Source organism: Barbus barbus (assembly GCF_936440315.1).
Source record: "Barbus barbus genome assembly, chromosome: 38".
Classification (NCBI taxonomy): Eukaryota; Metazoa; Chordata; class Actinopteri; order Cypriniformes; family Cyprinidae; genus Barbus; species Barbus barbus.
The window spans coordinates 27079981-27104055 of NC_136716.1; the positions used below are offsets into that span (position 1 = coordinate 27079981).

General features: G+C 34.6%; 1 protein-coding gene across 1 annotated transcript; it reads left to right on the forward strand.

Annotated features, from left to right (window-relative positions):
* The first annotated feature begins 222 nt into the window (after nt 1-222).
* Nucleotides 223-22566, forward strand: LOC306857523 (inorganic pyrophosphatase-like). Its single transcript, XM_079397504.1, has 11 exons — nt 223-317; nt 1833-1897; nt 4163-4216; nt 9490-9609; nt 9842-9928; nt 11169-11295; nt 11367-11494; nt 13164-13249; nt 15819-15888; nt 19493-19532; nt 21826-22566. The coding sequence occupies exons 1-11, from the start codon at nt 257-259 to the stop codon at nt 21855-21857; spliced, it is 870 nt and encodes a 289-aa protein (XP_079253630.1). The 5' UTR covers nt 223-256; the 3' UTR covers nt 21858-22566.
* The last annotated feature ends 1509 nt before the right edge of the window (nt 22567-24075 follow it).

The window sequence follows — 24075 nt, forward strand, 5'->3', positions numbered from 1 at the left end:
ATAGATAGATAGCTATACCGAATGGTTCATGCATGATGCATCATTATACTAACTAATTAAATAAATAAATAAATATTATAAACAAGGCACAATAAATAAATAATCTGTTTTGTAATAACAGTCTGGTGAACTCTGACAGATCTGCTCGCCCTCGCTCTCTCTCTGTCTCTCAGGATCAGATCTGATTATCAGATTATCAGCGTCTCAGCGGCTGTCAGTGCGTTCAGAACTCAGCAGAGCAGGAAGAACAGGCAGCATGAGCTTCAGCGTGGAGGACAGAGGCAGAGAAAACACGGCCGACTACAGACTTTACTTCAGTAAGTGTCACAGCACATCCATTCATCACCAGCACTGCACTGATTTCAGCACATCTTCATGACCAAATCAATACAGTCAATCAAATACTAAACTCACAGTCTCACAATGAAGTGAACAAAGGCTGATTTTAATTCATTTCTCTACTTGAGTGGATGTTCATGATCTTTCTGCATGCAAAATGCAGACAAAACATCTTGTAAACATTGTTTTAATTAACACAAAATTTGTCAGGTTTATCAATGTCCAATACCACTTTCAACCTCGTTAGATGCTTAATTAACTTTAAGCTGATGTACTCATGTAACTGTCAGTCACTCACTGAGAAATGAACATTGTCACTAAAACTCATCAAGACATAATTAGTATAGCTGAATATATGCTCTGAATACATTCCTACACAAGCATATTCATTTTATAATCCTGACAGGCATGAAAAAAAGGGATCATATTACTCCAGTACTATCCTCTCTTCACTGGCTACCAGTTCAGTACAGGATCGATTTTAAGATTTTATTGATGGTTTTTAAAGCACTTCATAATATGTCCCCAAGTTATATCACCAATCTTTTAGAGTACCATACATCGGCTAGGACACTGAGATCAGCAAATAAACTGTTACTGGCAGTTCCTCGCTCCAAAAAAAAATCTAAAGGTGATAGAGCATTTATGGTCGTGGCTCCCAAATTGTGGAATAGTCTTCCACTTCATATTCGGCAGGCTCCATCCTTAGACGTTTTTAAGTCTCAGTTGAAAACTCATCTTTTTACATTAGCTTTCGGAGAGGAAAGACTTTCGTAGAGACATTTTGTAGAGGAACTACTTTTTCTCTTTTCTCTGTGGGTTGGTTTTTTTTTAAGTGGTTTATTTTTTAAATTATGATTGACTTTTTTTGTATGTTTTCTTTTAAATTGTGAAGCACTTTGGGCAATAAAATTGCGTTAAAATGTGCTATATAAATAAATAAAAGTTGAAGTTGAAGTTGAAAGGATGCTGCATAACAAGAATGGCCCGTCTAGTGGCATCATCTTAACTATATAATTATGCATAGGTATATTTAATCATCTTCCCTTATTACACTGACAGCGCAGTGAGACACACACACACACACACACAAGCACACAGACAAACTGTTGAGCATCTGCTGGTGGCAGTAAGTAACAGGAGGAAGTAACTATACTGTTGCTATGTGACCAATCGCCATGTGTCACAAAGAAAATCTGCTTTCCGTTGAAACCATAAGTGTTTTCCATAATGAATTTACATTTACATTTATGCATTTAGCAAAGTGACTTACATTGCATCAGCTCTTGCTTTCCCTGGGAATCGAACCCATGACCTTGGCGTTGCTAGCGCCATGCTCTACTATTTGAGCTACAGGAAAGAATTCTGTCTTTGGTTCAAACATCACAATAAATCCTCCTGCTCTCACTGTCAGACATCAGAAAGTGATGAAATTCTCTTTAATCTCAGAATATTTTAGATTCTTTGTGAAGCTCTTTTATCTCGTCTCACAGAAAATGAAGAGGGGAAATACATATCTCCTTTTCATGACATTCCCATCTACGCAGACGAGGCAAAGGTATGGAATATCTGAATCTCTGAACCGGGTTTTAATGAGGAACAGAAGTTGTTCCCTTCACCTCTGTGAAACACACAGAATGATTTCGCACATCTATGATCACGTGAACTCTTGTAAACTCAGAAATTCAAGCAGTCTGCATACAGTAAACCAGAGCCAAAAACTGCTCAAAGTTTGGTTTTGTATTGGAAAATGAAGTCAATGATGAAATGAAAAGTGCATCTGTTAACTAAAAGCATTACTGTTTGATATATGGAGAATTACAAAAAATATATATTTATTTTAAAATATAATATAAACTATAAATTCAAACTGTGACGTCAATATTGTATTTTTAATCATTAATCTAAATAATGTGTTGATTTTTGTGGTTAAAATTAAAATCTGTTAATCAACTGTTTATAGATTTGACAACATCAAACTTACTTTAAAGAAAACACCTAATTCGTTATATATAATTTATACTTAACAGTAAATAAATAGACTTCATTAGTTAAATGTACTGAAATGATTTAATTATTTAGATTTTGGATTTTGGAAAATGTTGCATTAATGAAGTTTGTTATGACTCAGATAATACTGAATTGCTTCAGTAAATAAAAATAAAAAGATCAAAACATTTTAAAACTGGACCCTCGTCAATGTCAGCTAAATGAACTGACACTTTAATGATAAAACAAACAAACAACAATAAACTGCACATGAACATAAAGGACATCTCAAATGATAATAAATATTCCTACATTCCTCTCTCTCTCTCTGTGTGTGTGTGTGTGTGTGTGTGTGTGTATATATATGTGTGTGTGTGTGTGTGTATATATATGTGTGTGTGTGTATGTGTGTGTGTGTGTGTGTGTGTGTGTATATATATGTGTGTGTGTGTGTGTGTGTGTGTGTGTATATATATATATATATGTGTGTGTGTGTGTGTGTGTGTGTGTGTGTGTGTGTGTGTATTTGTATTGTGTGTGTTTGTCTCCCTGAGGTATGTGTGTGAATTAAATCTAATTAGATGCATTCTCTCACGATAATCATCCTGGAGTTCATAATGACATTAATATGTCAGATGAATTATGGGAATAGATTCGTCTATTCAAGATCATGGGGGGTTTGATCAATATAAACACAACACAGAGCAGAATTATCATGCAGGAACATGAACTCAGACACTGCAGACAGAAGGAAAAACAGAGGAAAGTGTGTGACCTCCTTCATCCCACAAACTGAGTAGAAACGTGATCGTGTAAAGGACTGAGAGAAAAATATTTTGCACATCAAAGTACATTTTATACACACCATATAAAATAATTTTGTCAATGCAAATGTATATGAAGAAGCTACAGCAGCCAGTGATGAATACACTTACCACATAAAGTCTCTCACGCACATCTGCAAAACAATAACAAGTTTCAAGGCATCCATGACAATTTTATTTAAAGCACATATGCATTCATGCCCAGATAAATTCAGCTCATATCCCTGCCGGCCCAAGACTCAAACCCTCAACCTTTGGATTACGAGTCCGACTCTCTAACCACTAGGCCACGACTTCTGCATTGCAATATTGCGTTACTCCCTAAAAAGTAACTAATTACGTTACATAGCTACTTTTTATGGAAAGTAATGTGTTACGTTACTTTTGCGTTACTTTTTAAATATGAGCAGGGCTTGATTGTTTTTAATGCAAGAAGTTCTATTTATAGCAAATGTAAAAACCCTTTCACACCAAAAAGTGTAATGAAACAATCTATTGTTTCCGATCAGAACTTCGCAGTGGGTTCTTGAATCATTTCATGGATTGAGTGATCCGCACTCCGAAGTCCCGATCTGAAATGATGGTTGATTAATTCACATCTTGATCAATAAAAGTCTTCTACAACAGCAACTACAAACCATTAAGGAAGTAGTTATAAAAACAAAACAAAGAAAAAAGAAACAAAGAATACACATACATATGGTTTTACTATAGTATAGTGTTGTTACCATATATTGAGCATAAATTTAGCTAACAGGAAACACAAATTAATTAAGTTATATTTTCCTATATTCTCTTTTGAGTAGTCAAATAATCCAAAGAAAACATCTTTGAAACAGAAAGAAAAGTCACTTACCAAATGAGATTGAATGAACATTAAAAATTGTGTATCTATATACGGTCATTATTTGCTTTAGCATGCTCTATAGAGTCATTTCATCAAATTTGCTTTATCCTCTGATTGTAAAACACAGTTGTGATCATCTGACCAAATCCGTTTTCTCCTTCAGAACATCTTCAATGCTGTCGTCGAGGTTCCTAGATGGACAAATGCAAAGATGGAGGTAATAAAAATCTTCATCATTCAGTGCAAACCTCTGGCTGTGGATCTTCTCATTGCACACCAATTATCTGACCTGCACTAGAATACATTAAAGAAAATCATTCCTAGAAGCGTTATGTCGTGTTCAAACTCACGGACGGCATTCAACGCTTTTCATGTCTGATTGATTGCTCTTAACTAAATAGGAATTCCAGGAATGATAATAATAAAAGGGAAAAGAACAAACTGTCTGTAATGACGAATGCTGAGGAACGGACTGATTTAATGAGTTCTGCACAGTCATTAGGCCATTTTACTTTATTATTGGAATTAAGTACATTTTTCAAGTATGTTATCAGAGCCGTTTCACTTTGGGAAACATTTACATCCCTAGGGCTCTTTACTTTTTACAGAAAAACGCATCATTCCTATTCCTCGTTATTTCGACCTGAAGAAGTGAAGAAGTTTAGACTTTCTCTTAAAATGCTCATGCATTTTGCCCGTGGGTTTTTTTAAGCATCAAAACAATAAAAGTTTAACTTTAAATTAAATTCTATTTCTGAGCAAAAAATAATGACTGCCATAGATTTTTACCATGATTTACAGAAAACACCCACTAAAATGTAATGTTTTAGCCATTTGTCAGCAAGATGTTTTTAATAATTTAGAATATAATAAGATTTAGTATGATCACTTTATTTTTTATAAATTTTAATAAGTACAGTTTAGAATAATGATGTTTCATATGATGATTTTTACATAAATATATCTGTTACACTGAATGACGGTGGAACATTATTTCACCATATTTTTTTCTTTTTTTCACAAAATGTATTTGAAACATTGAAGTAGCAACTTTTATCATTTGATTCCAGGTGTGCCTCGTCTTCCTCCCTGATTACCGTGTTTATAAGCCCCAGTCCTTTCAGTTAGTGTTTGTCGGTTCTTGAATGTCTTCCCTGTGCTCTATGTTCCTCGTTGGACTATTCAAGACTCTAGATTTGCTAAATTCCTCATCTCCTCGTTCCTAGCTCCGTGCTCCTGGTAAAGTGTGACAATACATGCATATATATATATATATATATATATATATATAGAGTGCTTGATTTGTGTGCTTCATCATGACTGGTTCTGCATCTAAAGACCAGTTCAGGCCGGACTTCTTCTCACACTTCCACTAATGATTTCTGAAATTAAATGCAGGCTGATTTTCTGCCTCAAGAGGCTCGTGTGGAAAACCAACCCCGACTGCCAAATCTACCAAAGGCCTGATCATCAGACTCTTTTCACAAGATCCAAAATATGACTTACTGTATGTGTGCGCAGAGATATTTTCTGCTGCGTTACAGCCGGTCTGCGCTCAATTGATTTCAAAGCTTCTGGAGTCCTAAAGGATTCATTTGGTGACTGGATTTACTGCATTTTATGACGCATTTATTACCATTCTGATTTATCACACCAGAGAAACCCATCAATAACCCATCGATCAGCATCAGACATCATTTTCAGCAGAATTACTGTCTTCAGACTTGGAGAAATGAGGACAAACTTTTTAAAGATCTTCTAAAGCACAAATTCTTGACAATATGAACCAAAGAAGAAGAAATTAGCGTAATTAGAGAAGAAAACTGGATTTGCATCAAATTTAATTAGAGAAAATACTTTTAACATGTCTAAAGTTGCCATTTTTGAAATGATCACACATTACAGTTTTTTTGGATTGCTTAAGCACGATTTTCAAAACAGGGCCCGTGTTTTCAAAACACTACACACAATTAGCACAACCACACACCCAATTAGCAAAACACTACAGATCCTTTGCATAATTAAACACTCTTGTAAAAACTATACACTTCTGTTTAAAAACCACACTTTGTTACCATATGAAACACACGTTTCACAGTTTACTATACTCTGTTTGCACGAGTTACACTCTGCTGTGATAAACCTAAAACACTTTTAGCACTTCTACTTCCCTATGATTAGAGTAGGCTACCATCAACAAAGTACAAATATAAAGTAAATCCACCAAACACTACACAAGACCAATGTTGCAGACTGAAGAAACTCATTTATTTCTCAACACGCCCAAAATGTTGACATGGAGATTCATAATACTGTAACAAAATGTCACTTTACGTATTGTACTGTAAGTTTACTGTTTACAAAAAAACAACAACAAAAAAAACTAGACATGGTCTCTTCGCCTAGCTGGATCTGGCCAGAGAATTTCATCAACATCGCAGGCAATGTTGTCATTAGCAAGACACCTTGGAAAGAAACGTCTTGAATGACAAATCCATCCTTGCATTGCTGCTACCTCCATCTGGTCACAGGCCTCCTCCATGGCTTGGATGAGGGGTACCTCAGCCTGGAGACGGAGATCATATACCTTCCACCGCCATGCCGAGAAAAACTCTTCTATAGGGTTGAGGAATGGAGAGTATGGTGGAAGATATAGGACGGTGAAATGTGGATGTTGCTGAAACCAGTTCTGAACCAGAGCAGAGCGGTGGAAAGACACATTGTCCCAGACAACAATGTATTGCATATGATCGATTTGATTTGCTGCTGTTATGTTGTGCAATTGGTCCGAGAATGTAAGTATGAGTCCTGTGTTGTAAGGGCCCATATGGGCATGGCGGTGGAGGACCCCATTCTGTGTAATGTCTGCACAGAGTGTTATATTACCCCCACGTTGCCCTGGGACATTGACTATAGCCCTGTGGCCAATGAGGTTTCTTCCCCTCCTTCGTGTTCTCGTCAGGTTGAACCCAGCCTCATCTACGTAAATGAACTCATGCTGGATCTCCTCTCCATCCATTCGTAAAACTCCCTGAAGAACAGTGTCAGGCAAAATTGTGTAGTTCAGTGTAGATCTAGTATACATATTACAGTACAGTAAAAGATTATGAGACAGTATGCAAGATCACACTGCTAAAGTGAATACATACCTCTGCATAATCATGCCGCAGTCGTTTCACCCTTTCAGAATTGCGCTCGAAAGGCACTCGATAAATTTGCTTCACTTGAATATGTTTTTTTTTAGGATGCGTGCCAGTGTTGATGTTGAGACCTGATGGATATCGTTGAAACTGGCATGGTTATTGACAATGTTAGCTTGGAGCTGATTGAGTGTTATAGCATTGTTGGCCCAAACCATGTTTACTATCTCCCTCTCTTGCTGTTCTGTGAACATAGGAGGCCTTCCCCCTTGTCGTTCCTGACCCTCAATCCTATGTAGAAAAAAAACAGTATACAATAGTACAGTAATTTCACAGGAAAAGGTAAGAGAAGTGCTGATACTGCATAGAATACAGTACTGTAAGCAGTTACTGAAACCGTGCAGATGTTTTTGATATGGTGATATTTTTACAATACCTATTTTCCAGTCGAAATGTTCTTATCACACTTGCCACTGTGTATCGGCTTAGATTTGGCTGTACTCACAGTCCAGCCTCCCTCAGCGTCAGGCCGTGGATGACAACGTGGTCAACCAGTGTTGCGCAGATCTCATTTGTCAGATTCGGTCCTCTTTGAGCACCTTCTTGTCTTCCTCTTCCTCTACCTCTACCTCCAGCATGGCCTCCATCTCTTCCTCTTCCTCCCCTTCCTCCTCCTTCTCGTCCTCCTCCTCCTTCTCCTCGTCGTCGTCTGACTCTTTCCATTGTGCTTGAAGACCGATGAACTCACCTGCTGCTTTTTATAGTGCTTATACACCTGATTGGTGTGTCTACAATTAAGCAAACAAGTGTTTGCACACCTGATGACTGTGTTGAACCAATTGGTTGGACGGTGCGGTAATTTGACAGTCAGTGCTTTGGTATTGCAAGGAAGTGACTTCATGATAGATTTTTGTGTGTAATGTGTGTTAAGTGTGTTTAGTGTTTTGCAAATCCCTGTGTGTAGAGTTTTGCAACAAGTGTGAGGTTGACAATGTGCTTATAGTTGTGCAAATATGGGCTGATGTTTTGCTTCTTGAGTGTAAGGTTTTGCTAATAGTGTACTACTTTTAATTTTAGTGTGTAAGCAATCCAAAAAAACTGTAATATGAGATATATATATAGTTATTAGGGGTGGCACGGTACACAGATGTCACGGTTCGGTACGTACCTCGGTTTAAGGGTCACGGTTCGATACGATTTCGGTACAACAGGGGAAAAAAAGAAAGCTACTATGCTCAGTTTCTTTTCATTTATTTTGAACAGACAGTAGTGCAAATTAAAAAAATACTAAATATTACATGTTATATATAAAATCTGTTTTGTTTTCATTGTGAGTGTACACAAATAAAAGCAGACCTTTATACAGTGATTATTAATAAGACAATAAGTGTTTATTATGCCATTTTTAAGGTTGCTAATATGTCACGTCACTTTCACTTTGCTGCGGGTGCCCTTCTGGATTGGGGGTGAATTGCTTGTATTCGTCATAAGGCCTCATGCACCGAACCGAGATGTCCGTACCATGACGGTTCCCTACGAATACATTTACCGTGCCACCCCTAATAGTTATATATTGTAAACTATTTTTAAATGAATTAACAATTGCATACTTTTTTATTAATGTTTATTTTTAGTAAATATACAAAATAATTGCTTTAAAAAAACAGTAATCATACTATACATTTTATTAAATATATTAAAATAATTATATTTAGTTTATATATTAAAAATATAATTTTTAATGTTTTGTTAATGGTTTATTTTAGTAATTATGCTTAATAATTTTTATTTTTAAATTCTTTGAAAAATGTTTTTTTTAGTAAATATACTAGACCCTTTTTTATTTAAATTATTTAAAACATAGAAAATATATATCCTTTTAAAATATTTTAAATGATTATTTTTGGTAAATGTTCAAAAAAAAAATTTAATGCATTAAAAAAGTGCAAATATACCTGTCAGTCCTCGGTCGTGTGTGTCATGTGTTCCTGCCTCTTATATATTTTTTTTAATATATTTTCTAAAATATAAAAAATGGCATAAAAATATATTGGTATGATTGGAAATGAATAGATTTTGAAACATTTTAGCAAATATATTTTTTCTCATTTTTTGCATATCTTGAAAAAATTTAAAATTATATGTGTGTGTGTATTTTATTTATTTATTTTATGGCTGTATGGGATGTTATTTTATGCTGCTTTTTGGAGCTTGATGGCATAAATCTGCATTTAATTTCTGAGCTGTATTTACATTCTATTTGACATTTTATGGAAGACAAAGTCAAACAGGTTTGTAATGAAAGACGTGCGAGTAAATGAATAAATTCTGAGATATTTCCTTTCTCCAGATTGCGACTAAAGATGCTCTCAATCCACTGAAGCAGGACGTGAAGAAAGGGAATCTGCGTTACGTTAGCAATGTCTTTCCTCATAAGGGCTACATCTGGAACTATGGAGCCATTCCTCAGGTTTGTGTCACGTCACATCACAACAGCTCTTTCAGACGTTTAGACGACAAGCACGCAGAATTAAAGAGTGGAAACCTCCAGGGAAAGTGTGTTTGATGCATGAGCGAGCTCAGAGAGGGAGATTTCATGCATGTTTAGATGCCAACCCAAGCAGCGCTGGAGATTGGTTTTATCAGAGCTCGGCTCACTCACATCATATAACTGCACAGACGGATGATTTCATCTTTTGCAGACGTGGGAGGATCCGAGCCACCGGGACAGAGACACGGGCTGCTGCGGCGATAACGATCCCATCGACATCTGTGACATCGGGAATAAGGTACAGAGCAGCGGCAGAAACACACTTACTGTAATACAAATTACATCAGTGTTACGGGATATTTCTCACATGCTTTACTGTCGGTCATATACAGTCTCTATTTAGTGTCCCCTAAGTTTATTCACTCAAAGCTGACTTTTGGAAGCAGCACCAACTCAGATTTCTGGACCATTTTACTATAACATTTCTCTGGATCTCAACTAAATTTTAAATAAATAAAAAAATATTTGTATGTATATGTATATATATATATATGTATGTGTGTGTGTGTGTGTGTGTGTATATTATACATTTAAATAAATAAATAGTCCAGAAACCTGTATTTTACGCATATAATGTCATATTTTTCCTCTTCAAACCCATGCAAAAATAAATAAAAGTAATGGAAATTAGATGAATAAAATTATAAACTTTACACTCATAGAAAAGTCATGAACATTTATACAGTGAATATACATTTTCCATTTTTATTGGTCTGTTTATATATTTCTATCATTTATTATTATTATAGGCATCTTTACATAAATAAAGACTATATATAAAGTATATATAGTCACATTTTTCTCTTCAAACTCATGCAAATATATATATATATATGGAGGGAGAGAGAGAGAGGTCTATTTATATTTTTTAATTATTTTCACATTGTATATAATAATATACAACATATAATAAATAAAATCATACTATATATGATATATATATATACATAGTATAATCCATTTATAGGTCTATTTTTATTTTATAATTTACTTTATATTATATATTATAATTACTATATATTATAAAATATTACTATGTGTATATATATACACACAGTAATATTTTATAATATATATATATATATATATATATATATATATATATCATTATTATATTATTGTGTGTGTGTGTGTGTGTGTGTGTGTGTGTGTGTGTGTGTGTGTGTGTGTGTGTGTGTGTGTTATTGATATGTATATGTACAAACATACGTATAATTTATTATAATTATTTATTTCACCAGCTAGAATTTTTCTTTTTCTTTTTTTTTGGTAGAGTAAAAGTTGCTCTCAATATAAATGATGAATTATGAGCAAATCATTCTTTTGAGTCAGTTGTTTTAATGATTCGGTCAAACCGCTTCACACGATACTTTCGAATCAAAACGATTTGAAACATCTTTCTTTAGTAATCATGCTGGTCTTTAGAGCTCCTGGAGTTTCAGCGTTCTGTCAGCGTGTTCTTCACGTGTTTGCATCAGGTCTGCTGTCGAGGAGAAGTCATCCGTGTGAAGGTGTTGGGGACTCTGGCGCTGATCGACGAAGGAGAAACCGACTGGAAAGTGATGGTCATAAACGTGGAGGACCCCGAGGCTGAAGACTTCAACGGTCTGAGAGCTTTAGCTTGTGTGTTTGTGATGAGCATGAGGCTAAATCTCAGCATCTTCTGTCACTCGCAGATATCGAGGACGTCCGCAGACTGAAGCCCGGATACCTGGAGGCCACCCTCGACTGGTTCCGGATGTACAAAGTGCCAGACGGGAAGCCAGAAAACCAATTTGCCTTCAATGGTGAATTTAAGAACAGGGTAAATAGAGCCACCATTTAAATGAAAGACAGGACACAACATTTGATTAATGACTTGTTCCTGAAGATGTTTTTCCCATCATGTCACGAAGGCAAGAGAATCCAAGCATGTCATTTTCCAAATTGCTTTTTCAAGAGGTGATCGTGTGAATGATTAAATTACTAGACACATTCTCACAGATCTGAGATCAGCGGTGCGTCTCGCTTCTCCAAACTTCTCAAAACTAAACATCCAGAAGCTCGTCTCTCATTTCAGTGGAAAACATCAGGAAACACGTCACTGAAAAAACGTGCTTCACCGGTGTTTGTTTAGTCAAACTTCACTCAGAACACACTGAAAAAAAATTATTCATTAAATTTACTAAAATTTTTTAAGGTAAGTGGTTTGCAATCAATTTATTTTAGCTACATTTAAATAAACTAATTTAGTTGACTATCTTTCAAAAAAAGTATTTAAATGTAGCTAAAATAAATTGATTGCAAACCACTTACCTTAAAACATTTATCAATTTAAAAAAAAAAAAAAAAAAAATTTTTTTTTAAATGTATCATGTGTATCATTTTTTTCAGTGCACCTTAGAAACCACGCAGCAATTCCATGGCAACCACTAACACAACATTCTCTTTAAAAAAAAATTATTTTTATTTTATTGTTATAAAATGTTGCTGTAAATGTATCTTTCTTATTTTTAAATGTTTAAAAACACAATACATTTACATTTTAGTAAATATATTACACTCTTAAAAATAAAGGTGCTTCACGATGCCATAGAAGAACCTTTTTTGTCTAAATGGTTCCGTTAAGAACCTTTAACATCTGAAGAACCTTTCTGTATCACAAAAGAAGGTTCTTCAGATTATAAAAAGGTAAGAAAGAGATGGTTCTTTGACTGAATGGTTCTTTGTGGAACTAAAAATGGTTCTTCTATGGCATCGCTGTGAAGAACCCGTGAGCTTTAGTTTTTAAGACTGTATAACAGCAAAACAAACTTTTTTAAAATGTTTTAAAATATTTATTTTTAGTAAATATTCTAAAAAATATATATTTTTAAATGTTTACAAAAAATTTAAAACATGCTATTAAATGTTTTAGAATGATTATCTTTAGTAATATATTGCAAACAAATTTCAAATTAATTAAAAATGGCATACTATATCTTTTTTTATTAATATGTTTATTTTTTAGTAAATATACAAAATATTTATTTCTTTTTAAATGCTTGAATTAGTAAGTATAATGTTTTAAAATGTGGATTTTTAGTAAATATACAAAATTATTTTTATTTTAAAATGCTTTAAAAAAACAGTAATCATTCTTTTTTTAAAATATATTTAAATAATTGTATTTAGTTACTATATTAAAAAGATCATTTTTAATGTTTTCTTAAAGGTTTATAGGTTTAGTAATTATGCTTAATAATTTTTATTGTTTAAAGTTTTTGAAAAAATGTTTAGTAAATAATACTAAGCCCTTTTTATTTATTTAAATGATTTAAAACGTAGAAAATATATTATATATCCTTTTAAAATGGTTTAAAATGATTTGTTTTTGGTAAATATACAAAATTCTTTTTTTATTGCATTATAAAGTGCAAATATACCATCTCTCTCTCTCTCTCTTTGTTGTTGTTTAATGTTTTAAAATGTCTTTTCTGGTTCATGGCCTGCAGGATTTCGCCATTAAAACGGTTAAGGACACTCATAGTTTCTGGAAAGCTCTGATCTGCAAGAACACAGACGCTGGAGAGCTGAACTGGTAAGACATCATTCCTCAGTCTATAATTTAGTTTTAGTTCAAACTCCAGTACAATCCACACAGAAAGGCCTCAGATGGCAGTCATTCTGTCCAAACACACATGATGCATTCAGCTTCTCAGAGTCTGTGATGTTGCACAAAAACATGCATATCACGAGTGACGATTATATGGTTATTTTTTGCATGTTCGAATTAGAAACAGGGTTCGAGATGTTCTGATTAAAGAGGACAGGGCTGAGCTCATTCACATCCTCAGACGCGTCCGTCTCGACTCCATCAGACACACGGACGTGTCGTGAATCTGGACACTGCTCTCTTTGCTGAGCAAACAAACACGTACCTTATAGTGATTGTTCAGCGGTCACAGTAACCCACAAACACTTCTGCTTCAGAACGTGCATCTGAGGGATCCTGGAGGATTGATAGTTACAGAAAACAGCATTAAGATCAGAACAGCACCGTCAGCCTGTAAATAAACTACAGCAATAAAGACAGACAGAAATCAGGGTTGCCAGGTCTGTGTAACAAAACAAGCCCAGTGCCCCCCATCCATAATATCAAACTCCAAATATGCCCCTGACTCCCATATCTAAAATACATATTACAGCATACACACTTTCAACTTGAAAATCTCTATGTAGTGGTAATCAATGTTTGGGTGGTGATGGCGCAGTGGATAAGACACATGCCTTTGGTGTGAGAGACCCGGGTTCGAATCCACTGTGAGACACCAATGTGTCCCTGAGCAAGACACTTAACCCCTAGTTGCTCCAGAGGCGTGCGACCTCTGACATATATAGCAATTGTAAGTCGCTTTGGATAAAAGCCTCAGCTAAATGAATAAATGTAAATGTAAATGTAATCATATATATATATATATACACACACACACATACACTCTACATCATTTTAAATGCTCTAAAACATCATAAACATACTGTATGTTTTCTTAAATATTTTAAAATGTTTATTTTTAGTATATACACAATATCATTTTTAATGCTTTTAAAATAAGTAAATATATTATATATTTTCTTAAAGGTTTTAAATTGATTAATTTTTAGTAAAACCCAATTTCAATTCGAAAATGTCTATATTATAATAATAATAATACTAAACAAAAATATTTGTAATTAGTAATATACTGTATCTCGTTTAAAAGTGTTTATTTTTAGTAAATATGTTGAAGCATTTTTATTTTTAAGTGCTTTAAAATCATAAACAGTTTTAAAATCTTTATTTCTAGTAAATTATACTAAACCATTTTAATTTGTAAATGTTTTAAAAATAAGTAAATATATGTTTTTAAATGTTTTAAAAAGATTGTTTTATTAAAACCTTGTTTCAACTTGAAAATGTCTATATAAAAGTAGTAATCATAAACAAAAAAAAGTAATTAGTAAATATATTTTATCTTTTCACAACTGTTTTAAAGTGCTTATTTTTAGTAAATATACTGATATAATATAATATATTTTTAAGTGCTTTAAAATCAAACATAGTATATATTTTGTTGAATAATTTAAAATGTTAATTTTCTAGTAAAGTATACTAAATAATTTTAATTTTTAAGTGCTCTAAAAATCATAAACATACTACATATTTTCTTAAATGTATTAAAATTTTTATTTTTAGTATATATATTACAACATTTGTATTGTTTAAGGGCTTTAAAAAATGCATAAATATACTCTATCTTTAAAAAAAAAGTTTTAAAATGTTTTTTCTTGTAAATTAAGTGATTTAAAAAAATCATAATATACTATATATTTTCTTAAATGCTTTAAAACATTTATTTTTTGCATATATACAGATTCATTTTTATTTTTAAAAATAAGTAAATATATTTTGTAAAATGTTTGTCAATTATTATTTTTAGTAAAACCCAATTTTAATTTATTAGTAATCATAGACAATCTGTTTTCATAAAAGAGCTCAAAGACATCACTGACCGTCCCTAACAAAACTCATCATCCAGCACGGCTTTATCACGGCTAGAATATAAAGTACTTCAATACATGCATTTCTGTCAAATATAATTCATGCAATATGTTAAACCTTTATTGAAAAACATCAACCCGCAGTGGGAGTTTAAAAGCAGCCTAATTAAATTCAAACTTGGCAAGCCTGCTGAAAATGAAACTATTTTAATTGAAATGAAACTCCTGACAGCAGCATGAATTCAAAACCTAGTGTGCTGTCTACATAGGGAGCATTTCAGAGGGGTTTTTCTATAAGGAAGGCATTATTCAGTCTAAAGCGTATGCACACCTCCTATTGGCTATTTCAGCTTCAGCAACAGGAGATCAGAATGAAATATACAGGCACACAAACATCTGATCTCTATATGCATGTCTACTAGTCAGCAAGATGGACTTTATGGTCACGCTCGGATTGAAAATCATGTTTCTGTTGGCAATCTGTGGCAGATTTGAGAACAGATATTAGATATCAACAGCTGATCGACTGGGTTTAGTTTGCTTCACCTCCAACGACTCTAGACTGAAGCAAATTTGGTTATGACTTGATTTCTAATGTTCTGCTTGTGTCTGAAATGTATATCCTTCAGTATGAACACCTGCGTCTCTGACAGTCCCTTCTGCCGCTCCGCCGGTGAAGCCCAAGCCGTCGTGGATTCAGTGAGTGTTTTCTGTCTCACACACAGAATTATAATTAACCATAATGAACCTCTGATTGAATTCTTCAACAATACCAGGGGTCTGTTTGGATTTAACCGTCATTCATCAAACGGCAAATTGTTTAAAGATGATTTTGATTGAATAGTGCAGTGAGAGTTTGATCGTCTGATTAAACTTCAGCTAAAACGCCTCAAGTTTCATCCAAAAATTAAACTTCAATCGTTTACTCACCCTCATGTCGCTTCAGACAGGAGAAGGAGCTGTCAACGTTAAAAAGCATAATTAAGGTCATCATTAAAGTCTCATTTAAGTAGTCCACAGAACTCATGCAAGTCACATGATAGTTTTGTGTGAAATTCATTATGTGCTTAAAGAAATATAGTCCAGGTGATATGTTCACTTTTTCATAAAAGCATGAAATTTGGTGCACTTGTATAGCGTGCGGCCCTAATCATTTTCAGAAATGGAGCCAGCCCAAAAACACCTCGTGGTTGCCATGGCGACCATTTTACTTTCCGCCATAACCAAATGATGTATTTTGTGTCATATCTTCTGAACCAAATATGATAACACAGAAAAGGTGATGTTTACCCTCATGTTTTGATGGTCAAGGATTACACGATTATATATGATATTATATGATACCACATACAGCAACAGAAACTGTTCAGGTGAAGAGTTAATGGTGAAATCAGCCGTGAGCATCACAGCATTTACAAAAGTCCATATTATGGCTATTCATTTTTTTATTTATTTGATAATTAACTAATATTACTAGTACAATAAAAGGTTGTTTTAATGAATTATTAATTCGTTACATGTATGTAGTGCTTTTCTGGGTACTCAAAGCGCTTTACAGGGGAATCTCAGTCTCAACTACCACCTGGATGATGAGATAGCAGCTATATTGCACCAGAATGCCCACCACACACCAGCTAAATAATATTTTATTCACTAGTACAATAAAAGATTGTTTAAGAATACAATAATCTATTTCAGAGATATAAAAAAATATAATCTCAAGTTAGTGCATCTTTCCTTACCTCTCAGGTAGAGTCAGGTAGGAGGTAGTATGTTTCCAATACATTCTTGTTCCCTCTCAACAATGCTCTAACATCACATGCAGATGGAAAAGCAATCTTGCTAAACTGTGTCTTATCTGCTGCACCTCTGTCATTTTCTCTGGGTCTCTGGAATTGTCAGTCAGCTGTCAACAAACTTCATTCTGGCCATTACTTCTCAGTCTACTCTTAGTATCTTGGGCTTGACTGAGACCTGGATTCGTCCAGAAGACTCATCAACCCCTGCTGTTCTCTCTAACAACTTCCCTTTCTCTCACACCCCCCATCAGGTTGGAAGGGTACTGGTCTTCTAATTTCTAATAATTGGAAATACTCAACCCACTCTTCCCTATGCATTAAAAATTATTTTGAGTTTCACACTATTGTGGTATGGTAACACCTCCTGTTAAACTCCATATTGTAATGATTTATCGCCTTCCTGGTCATATATAATCCTTTATAGAGGAGCTGGATGGGCTGCTGTCCTCATTCTCTGTGGATGCCAGTCCACTTGTCATCTTTGGTGACTTTGAAATCCATCATAAAAGCCTTACACTGCAGACTTCCACTCCTAGCTTAATTCGGTCTCAAATGGCTTACCACCACAAGAACTAACAAATCAGGCACCCAGCTTGACTTACTTTACACATGTAATTGTATCACAGACAACATTTGATAAAACCTTAAATTATTGTTGATGTTCATGACTTTATCCTAGGCTGAAAGATTGTGTTTCTTTCCGCACAACGTTGTCTTTCTGTCCCTATGCTTATAGGGAGCTAATAATCTTTCTGTCAAACAAACACAACTTCAAACTCATCGATGCAACTTTGTTCCTTCCTAAAGTGGGCTTTTATATTAGAGTGATTCTATAATTAGGGGTGCATGTCATGTCCATGGACTCTATTATCAATTTGACAAATTTTTCATTAACTTTTCACTTCAAACAATGACCACTTGTCCATCAGGGGACATTTCTAATTCATTTAATACACAAATTCAACAGATATCCATCTTTTATCTTGCAAAAATGGCTTATTCTATACTGGAAGTTGCTGTTTTTGTGCTGTCCGATTTGGTAAATGTGAGGTTTTGCTCTTCAGATTGGCTCTAAAATACATTTTTCTGTATACATTTCTTATTATTTGTGCAAAATAATCATTAAATTATGAGAAAGCTGTTTTAAAAAATATTTTGCTCATGCATCTACATTAAATCATCCATTCTGTGTATGTCCGAGAAATCAGTGTCAACTGTGTTACTCACTATAAACCCCCTATAAATCAGCAATGGTTTGTTCCAGAGTCATATGTCCAACATCACTTGATGTATTTTCCTTTTTTGGAGGGAAATTTGAAGACGGTGTGGAAAGTCATAACTTCTCCTCTTCGATATTTTATCTATATTATTGTCTGTACGTAGAGTAGATTAATTGACCGTCAACTGTGTTATCAACATGTTCTGGTGAACTTGCATCACATGTTATATTTATAAATATGTAGAGAAAGAATATAAAAACATAAGTTAATCAAGGTCATGTACTAACTAGTCCAAGGTTGAAATGTCAACTGTGTTACCCATCAGCTGTAACTCAGTTGACCAGGATTAACACGGTTGACATTGTTGGCAATTCAGGGTCAATTTATGCAATTTATACACACCGAGGAAGGCCTTTGAGCCGAAACGTATGTGTCCTTGTCCTATTGGTGATAAAATGTTGAATAAAACGAAAAGACATAATTTGGTTATGACGGAAAGTAAAATGGCTGCTATGGCAACCACAAGGTGTTTTTGCGATGGCTCCATTTCTGAAAATGTTTAGGGCCACAAACTATACAAGTGTACCAAATTTCATGCTTTTATGAAAAAGTGAACATTATTGTCACATGTCACCTGGACTAATAGTCAAAATGTTAATGTGCTGAAAATATGTTCACCCTCCGGCCGTCCGAGATTAGGATGTGTTTGTTTCTTCATCAGATTTGTAGAAATGTGTCTCAGCAGAGTCCATCATCCATAATAACGCTTCCTCCAGTGAAGAAAAAGTGTTCTGGTCTGAATCAGGACAGAAATCTGCACAGATCAAGCACTGTTTACAAGACAAAACAGCTCCAAACTAATATGTGGCTGGATTTTGATGTGAGAGACCAGAGTTATTATGGATTATAGACTCGTATTTTAGTTAAAAACATCTTAATGCTGGATTAGTTTCAGTTTTTGTCTTCTCAAGCTGTAATAACTGATGGACTGGAGTGGTGTGGATTATTGTGATGTTTTTATCAGCTGTTTGGACTCTCATTCTGACGGCACCCATTCACTGCAGAGCATCCATTGCTGAGTCACTGATGGAATGATACAATTCAGCAAATTCTCATTTTTGGGTGAATTGTTCCTTTAAGTTTCTCCACTGAAAGCAGCTGAACTTGTCTAAAGCATCTCAGAAATGTCTCTCTTTTTATGTTCCATTAAGGAAAGTAAGTAAATGATGACAGAAGGATCATTTTTGTTGGTCTAATCCTGTAAGATCTACCTTCTGTTCTCAGGCTCCTCCGTACGGTGCTGCAGAGCCGCCGCCGAGCTCAGGTGAGCGATCCTGAACCACAAACAATACCTTTTATTAGATAAGTATGACAATGTACAGTAAAATCATTAATAATATCTAATAAAGTTTCCAACATATATTTATTTATACAGAAATATCATGATAATTTCATAGAAAAATAAAAAGTTTTCAGAAAACAATGTTATTCTGTTCTATGGCTCATTCTCAAATGTCTGACTAACATATTTTATTTTATTTTTTTTAAACACACATATACTGAAAATCTCTATGTAGTGGTAATATATATATATACAGTATCTCACAGAAGTGAGTACACCTCTCACATTTGTGTAAATATTTTATTATATCTTTTCATGTGACAACACTGAAGAAATGACACTTTGCTACAATGTAAAGTAGTGAGTGTACAGCTTGTATAACAGAGTACATGTGCTGTCCCCTCAAAATAACTCAACATACAGCCATTAATGTCTAAATCGCTGGCCACAATAGTGAGTACACCCCTAAGTGAAAATGTCCAAATTGGGCCCAAAGTGTCAATATTTTGTGTGGCCACCATTATTTTCCAGCACTGCCTTAACCCTCTTGGGCATGGAGTTCACCAGAGCTTCACAGGTTCCCACTGGAGTCCTCCTCCACTCCTCCATGACGACATCACAGAGCTGGTGGATGTTAGAGACCTTGCGCTCCTCCACCTTCTGTTTGAGGATGCCCCACAGATGCTCAATAGGGTTTAGGTCTGGAGACATGCTTGGCCAGTCCATCACCTTTACCCTCAGCTTCTTTAGCAAGGCAGCGGTCGTCTTGGAGGTGTGTTTGGGGTCGTTATCATGTTGGAATACTGCCCTGCGGCCCAGTCTCTGCTTCAGTATGTCACAGTACATGTTGGCATTCATGGTTCCCTCAATGAACTGTAGCTCCCCAGTGCCGGCAGCACTCATGCAGCCCCAGACCATGACACTCCCACCACCATGCTTGACTGTAGGCAAGACACACTTGTCTTTGTACTCCTCACCAAATATCAAACTCCTCATCTGAACCAAATAAGTTTATCTTGGTCTCATCAGACCACAGGACATAGTTCCAGTAATCCATGTCCTTAGTCTGCTTGTCTTCAGCAAACTGTTAGCGGGGTTTCTTGTGCATCATCTTTAGAAGAGGCTTCCTTCTGGGACGACAGCCATGCAGACCAATTTGATGCAGTGTGCGGCGTATGGTCAGAGCACTGACAGGCTGACCCCCCACCCCTTCAACCTCTGCAGCAATGCTGGCAGCACTCATACGTCTATTTCCCAAACACAACCTCTGGATATGACGCTGAGCACGTGCTCTCAACGTCTTTGGTCGACCATGGCCTGTTCTGAGTGGAGCCTGTCCTGTTAAACCACTGTATGGTGTTGGCCACCGTGCTGCAGCTCAGTTTCAGGGTCTTGGCAATCTTCTCATAGCCTACGCCATCTTTATGTAGAGCAACAATTCTTTTTTTCAGATCCTCAGAGAGTTCTTTGCCACGAGGTGCCATGTTGAACTTCCAGTGACCAGTATGAGAGAGTGAGAGCGATAACACCAAATATAACACACCTGCTCCCCATTCACACCTGAGACCTTGTAACACTAACAAGTCACATGACACCCGGGAGAAAATTTTCACTTAGGGATGTACTCACTTTTGTGGCCAGCGGTTTAGACATTAATGGCTGTGTGTTGAGTTATTTTGAGCGGACAGCACATGTACACTGTTATACAAGCTGTACACTCACTACTTTATATTGTAGCAAAGTGTCATTTCTTCAGTGTTGTCACATGAAAAGATATAATAAAATATTTACAGGGTGTACTCACTTCTGTGAGATACTGTTTATATATACATATATGTGTATATGGATACATATAAACATTTTTATATACAATTTAAAATAATCTAAAAAAATATTATTTTATATAGTAATTTAATATAATTTCAATAATATTTAATCATATATATTATATATTTACACATCTGATTATATAAATAAAAAATTATATGATCACTAAGTCATGGCAACGTGTGTTTGCATTACTTTAATTCACTTAATTTAAACTTAATTTTTTAAGTTATAAAAGATTGAACTATTTATATTATTATAGTTATTAAGTTCGTATATATATGCGTGTATATATATATATATGTATATATTAATGTTTTAATAAGTCAAAATAAATTCTGATTTGATTATACTTAAGACTGCAACTGAATTTAAGGTTTTAAAAAGTAGATTAAGTTTGTTTTTGTTTTTTTACTGTGTAAAAATAATATTTTTTCTCTCTTTCTAGCTGATAAATGGTTCTATTACAAACAGATATAGACGACGATCATCAGCGCTGACAGGAAGAATAAATGGCCGGAAAACTGTTTTATTACACAAATCCATCACGGTTGTCATAATTCTGTCATATATTGTATTAGTTACTGATAAACACTGTGTAGTTTGATTCATAAAGGCCTAAATAAAGTTTGGATGTTAGATAGTCGGTGCAAAACACTGTCTGAAGCCTTTCAGTGCAAACTCAATCAGAATAAAGCAATGTGACTTTATGAAATACACATCTGTGGTTCACTGGAAAAAAATATACTAAATGATGGTTGCAAACTATTTATTTCAACTACATTTAAATTAAAATAAAATGTTGAAAGTTAGTCAACTAAATTTGTTTATTTAAATGTAGCTAAAAATAAATTGATTGCAAACCACTTACCTTAAAAAACAATTAGTAAATTCAATTAATCAATTTTGTTGTCAAGAGCTTTTTTACTGAAATACAATACATATTTATATTATGCATCATTTCGATGTCTATTTCTGCATCTGGATGATAAAGAGAAATCTAATTGTAACACATGTAATTAATTTGGCTGGCTTTAATCACTATAATTGCTGCTAATGCCATGATGTTATTTCTTGACTTTATGCCCCGTCGCCATGGAGACCAGCATCACTGTAGCAGCATCTGTTACTCTGTGTTTGAATGTCAAGCAGCTGAAAAACGACATTACACCGACTTATGAGGATCGTGAGAATGATGCATGAGAGTGATCTTCCTGTAATTGGGGAAATTCCCTGCCCTATACACGGAAAAACTAACAAAAAACAATTATAGTTTTGCAATGGCGGTCAAATGTTTGGAATAATTATTTTTAATTAATTAATTAATAATAAATGGAATAATTAATTAATTTTTAATGTTATTGAAAGATGTCTCTTCTGCTCACCAAGGCTTTATTGAGCACTGATGATAATTTATCAGTAAATCAGTATATTAGAATGATTTCTGAAGATCATGTGACACTGAAGACTGGAGGAATGATGCTGAAAATACAGCTTCGATCACAGAAATAAATTACAGTTTAACACATACTCACACAGAAAACAGCTGTTTTACATTGAAATAATATTTCACAATTTTTACTGTATTTTTGATTAAATAAATGCAGCCTTGGAGAGCAGAAGAGACTTTTAAAAAAATATTTTTGAACACCAGTGTAAAGAATGAATTATTATGGCTTTAAACTTTTTATCGCATCTCTTTAATCACTTTTCCCTAAGCAAGTACTGAAGTTTTAATTTTGAGCTTGTCATTACTACCACACACAATATTAAAGTCCACTTAAAGGCTGATTACGGCAAAGATCTGATCTTTATTACTGGCCGTGTGATAAATGTTTTAATATGAGATGGAGACTGAAAATATTTAAGATTTCAAATCCTAACTAAAGAACAATCTCGCCCATATTCATATCTTTTAATAGTATAACACATTTTGTCATAGCTACTGTTTCTGGTCACTAATATGAGTTTAGACATGTATATGTGTTATTTCTGTATGCATCCTATCGGCCTTGAACAGAGAGCGGAGTGAGTCAGTGGTGTGGAATAGATGGGCAAACAGCGGCATCTAGCGGTCAGTGGTGTGGAATAGATGGGCAAACAGCGGCATCTAGCGGTCAGTGGGTGGATGCGCAGCACACCTGTATGCACAGCTTGGCGATCTACAGCCATAAAAGTGATTAAATCCGCATCAAAGCGTTCGTTTCGAAGAACTGAGCTTACAGTTAATGATCAGGTCCAGACACACAGCTGCAGAAGACAAACAAACAGCTGATCATCTTCACCTGCAGCTACACACACGCTCCAACATTACAGTTAAAACTACTTTAAAATAAAAATTACATTTGTACTTTTTTGTACATTTTACAAGTTTTAATTGAGAACTTGAGAAGGACAGGTATGTAACTAATAAAAAAAATCATATGAAAAGGAAAAGATTAAAGGGCTTGCATATTTCAATCGTTTTTAATTACTACTTAATTATTAGGTGAATTGGAAATAGTCACAAAATACTGCAGTAAATTAGCCTTGAAAATGTGCATTTGTGTACATAATACTTTGTTTGCAAATAATATTAGTTTTTTTCTGGTGCTGCTGGTCTTTCTCCAAGATCTTTGTTCTCAATAAAAATATATTTGGAAAATCCTTTTTGAGTAATGCAAGCAATAAATAAATAAACGCACTCCGGGTGCTGCTT

What these genes read in the sequence shown, in the direction of transcription:
- LOC306857523 (XM_079397504.1), top strand. Translation starts at nt 257, where the DNA reads ATGAGCTTCAGCGTGGAGGACAGAGGCAGAGAAAACACGGCCGACTAC. An exon ending in ACTATGGAGCCATTCCTCAG is followed by an intron (nt 9,610 to 9,841) that starts GTTTGTGTCACG and finishes CATCTTTTGCAG; the next exon opens with ACGTGGGAGGATCCGAGCCA. An exon ending in TCTGTGACATCGGGAATAAG is followed by an intron (nt 9,929 to 11,168) that starts GTACAGAGCAGC and finishes TGTTTGCATCAG; the next exon opens with GTCTGCTGTCGAGGAGAAGT.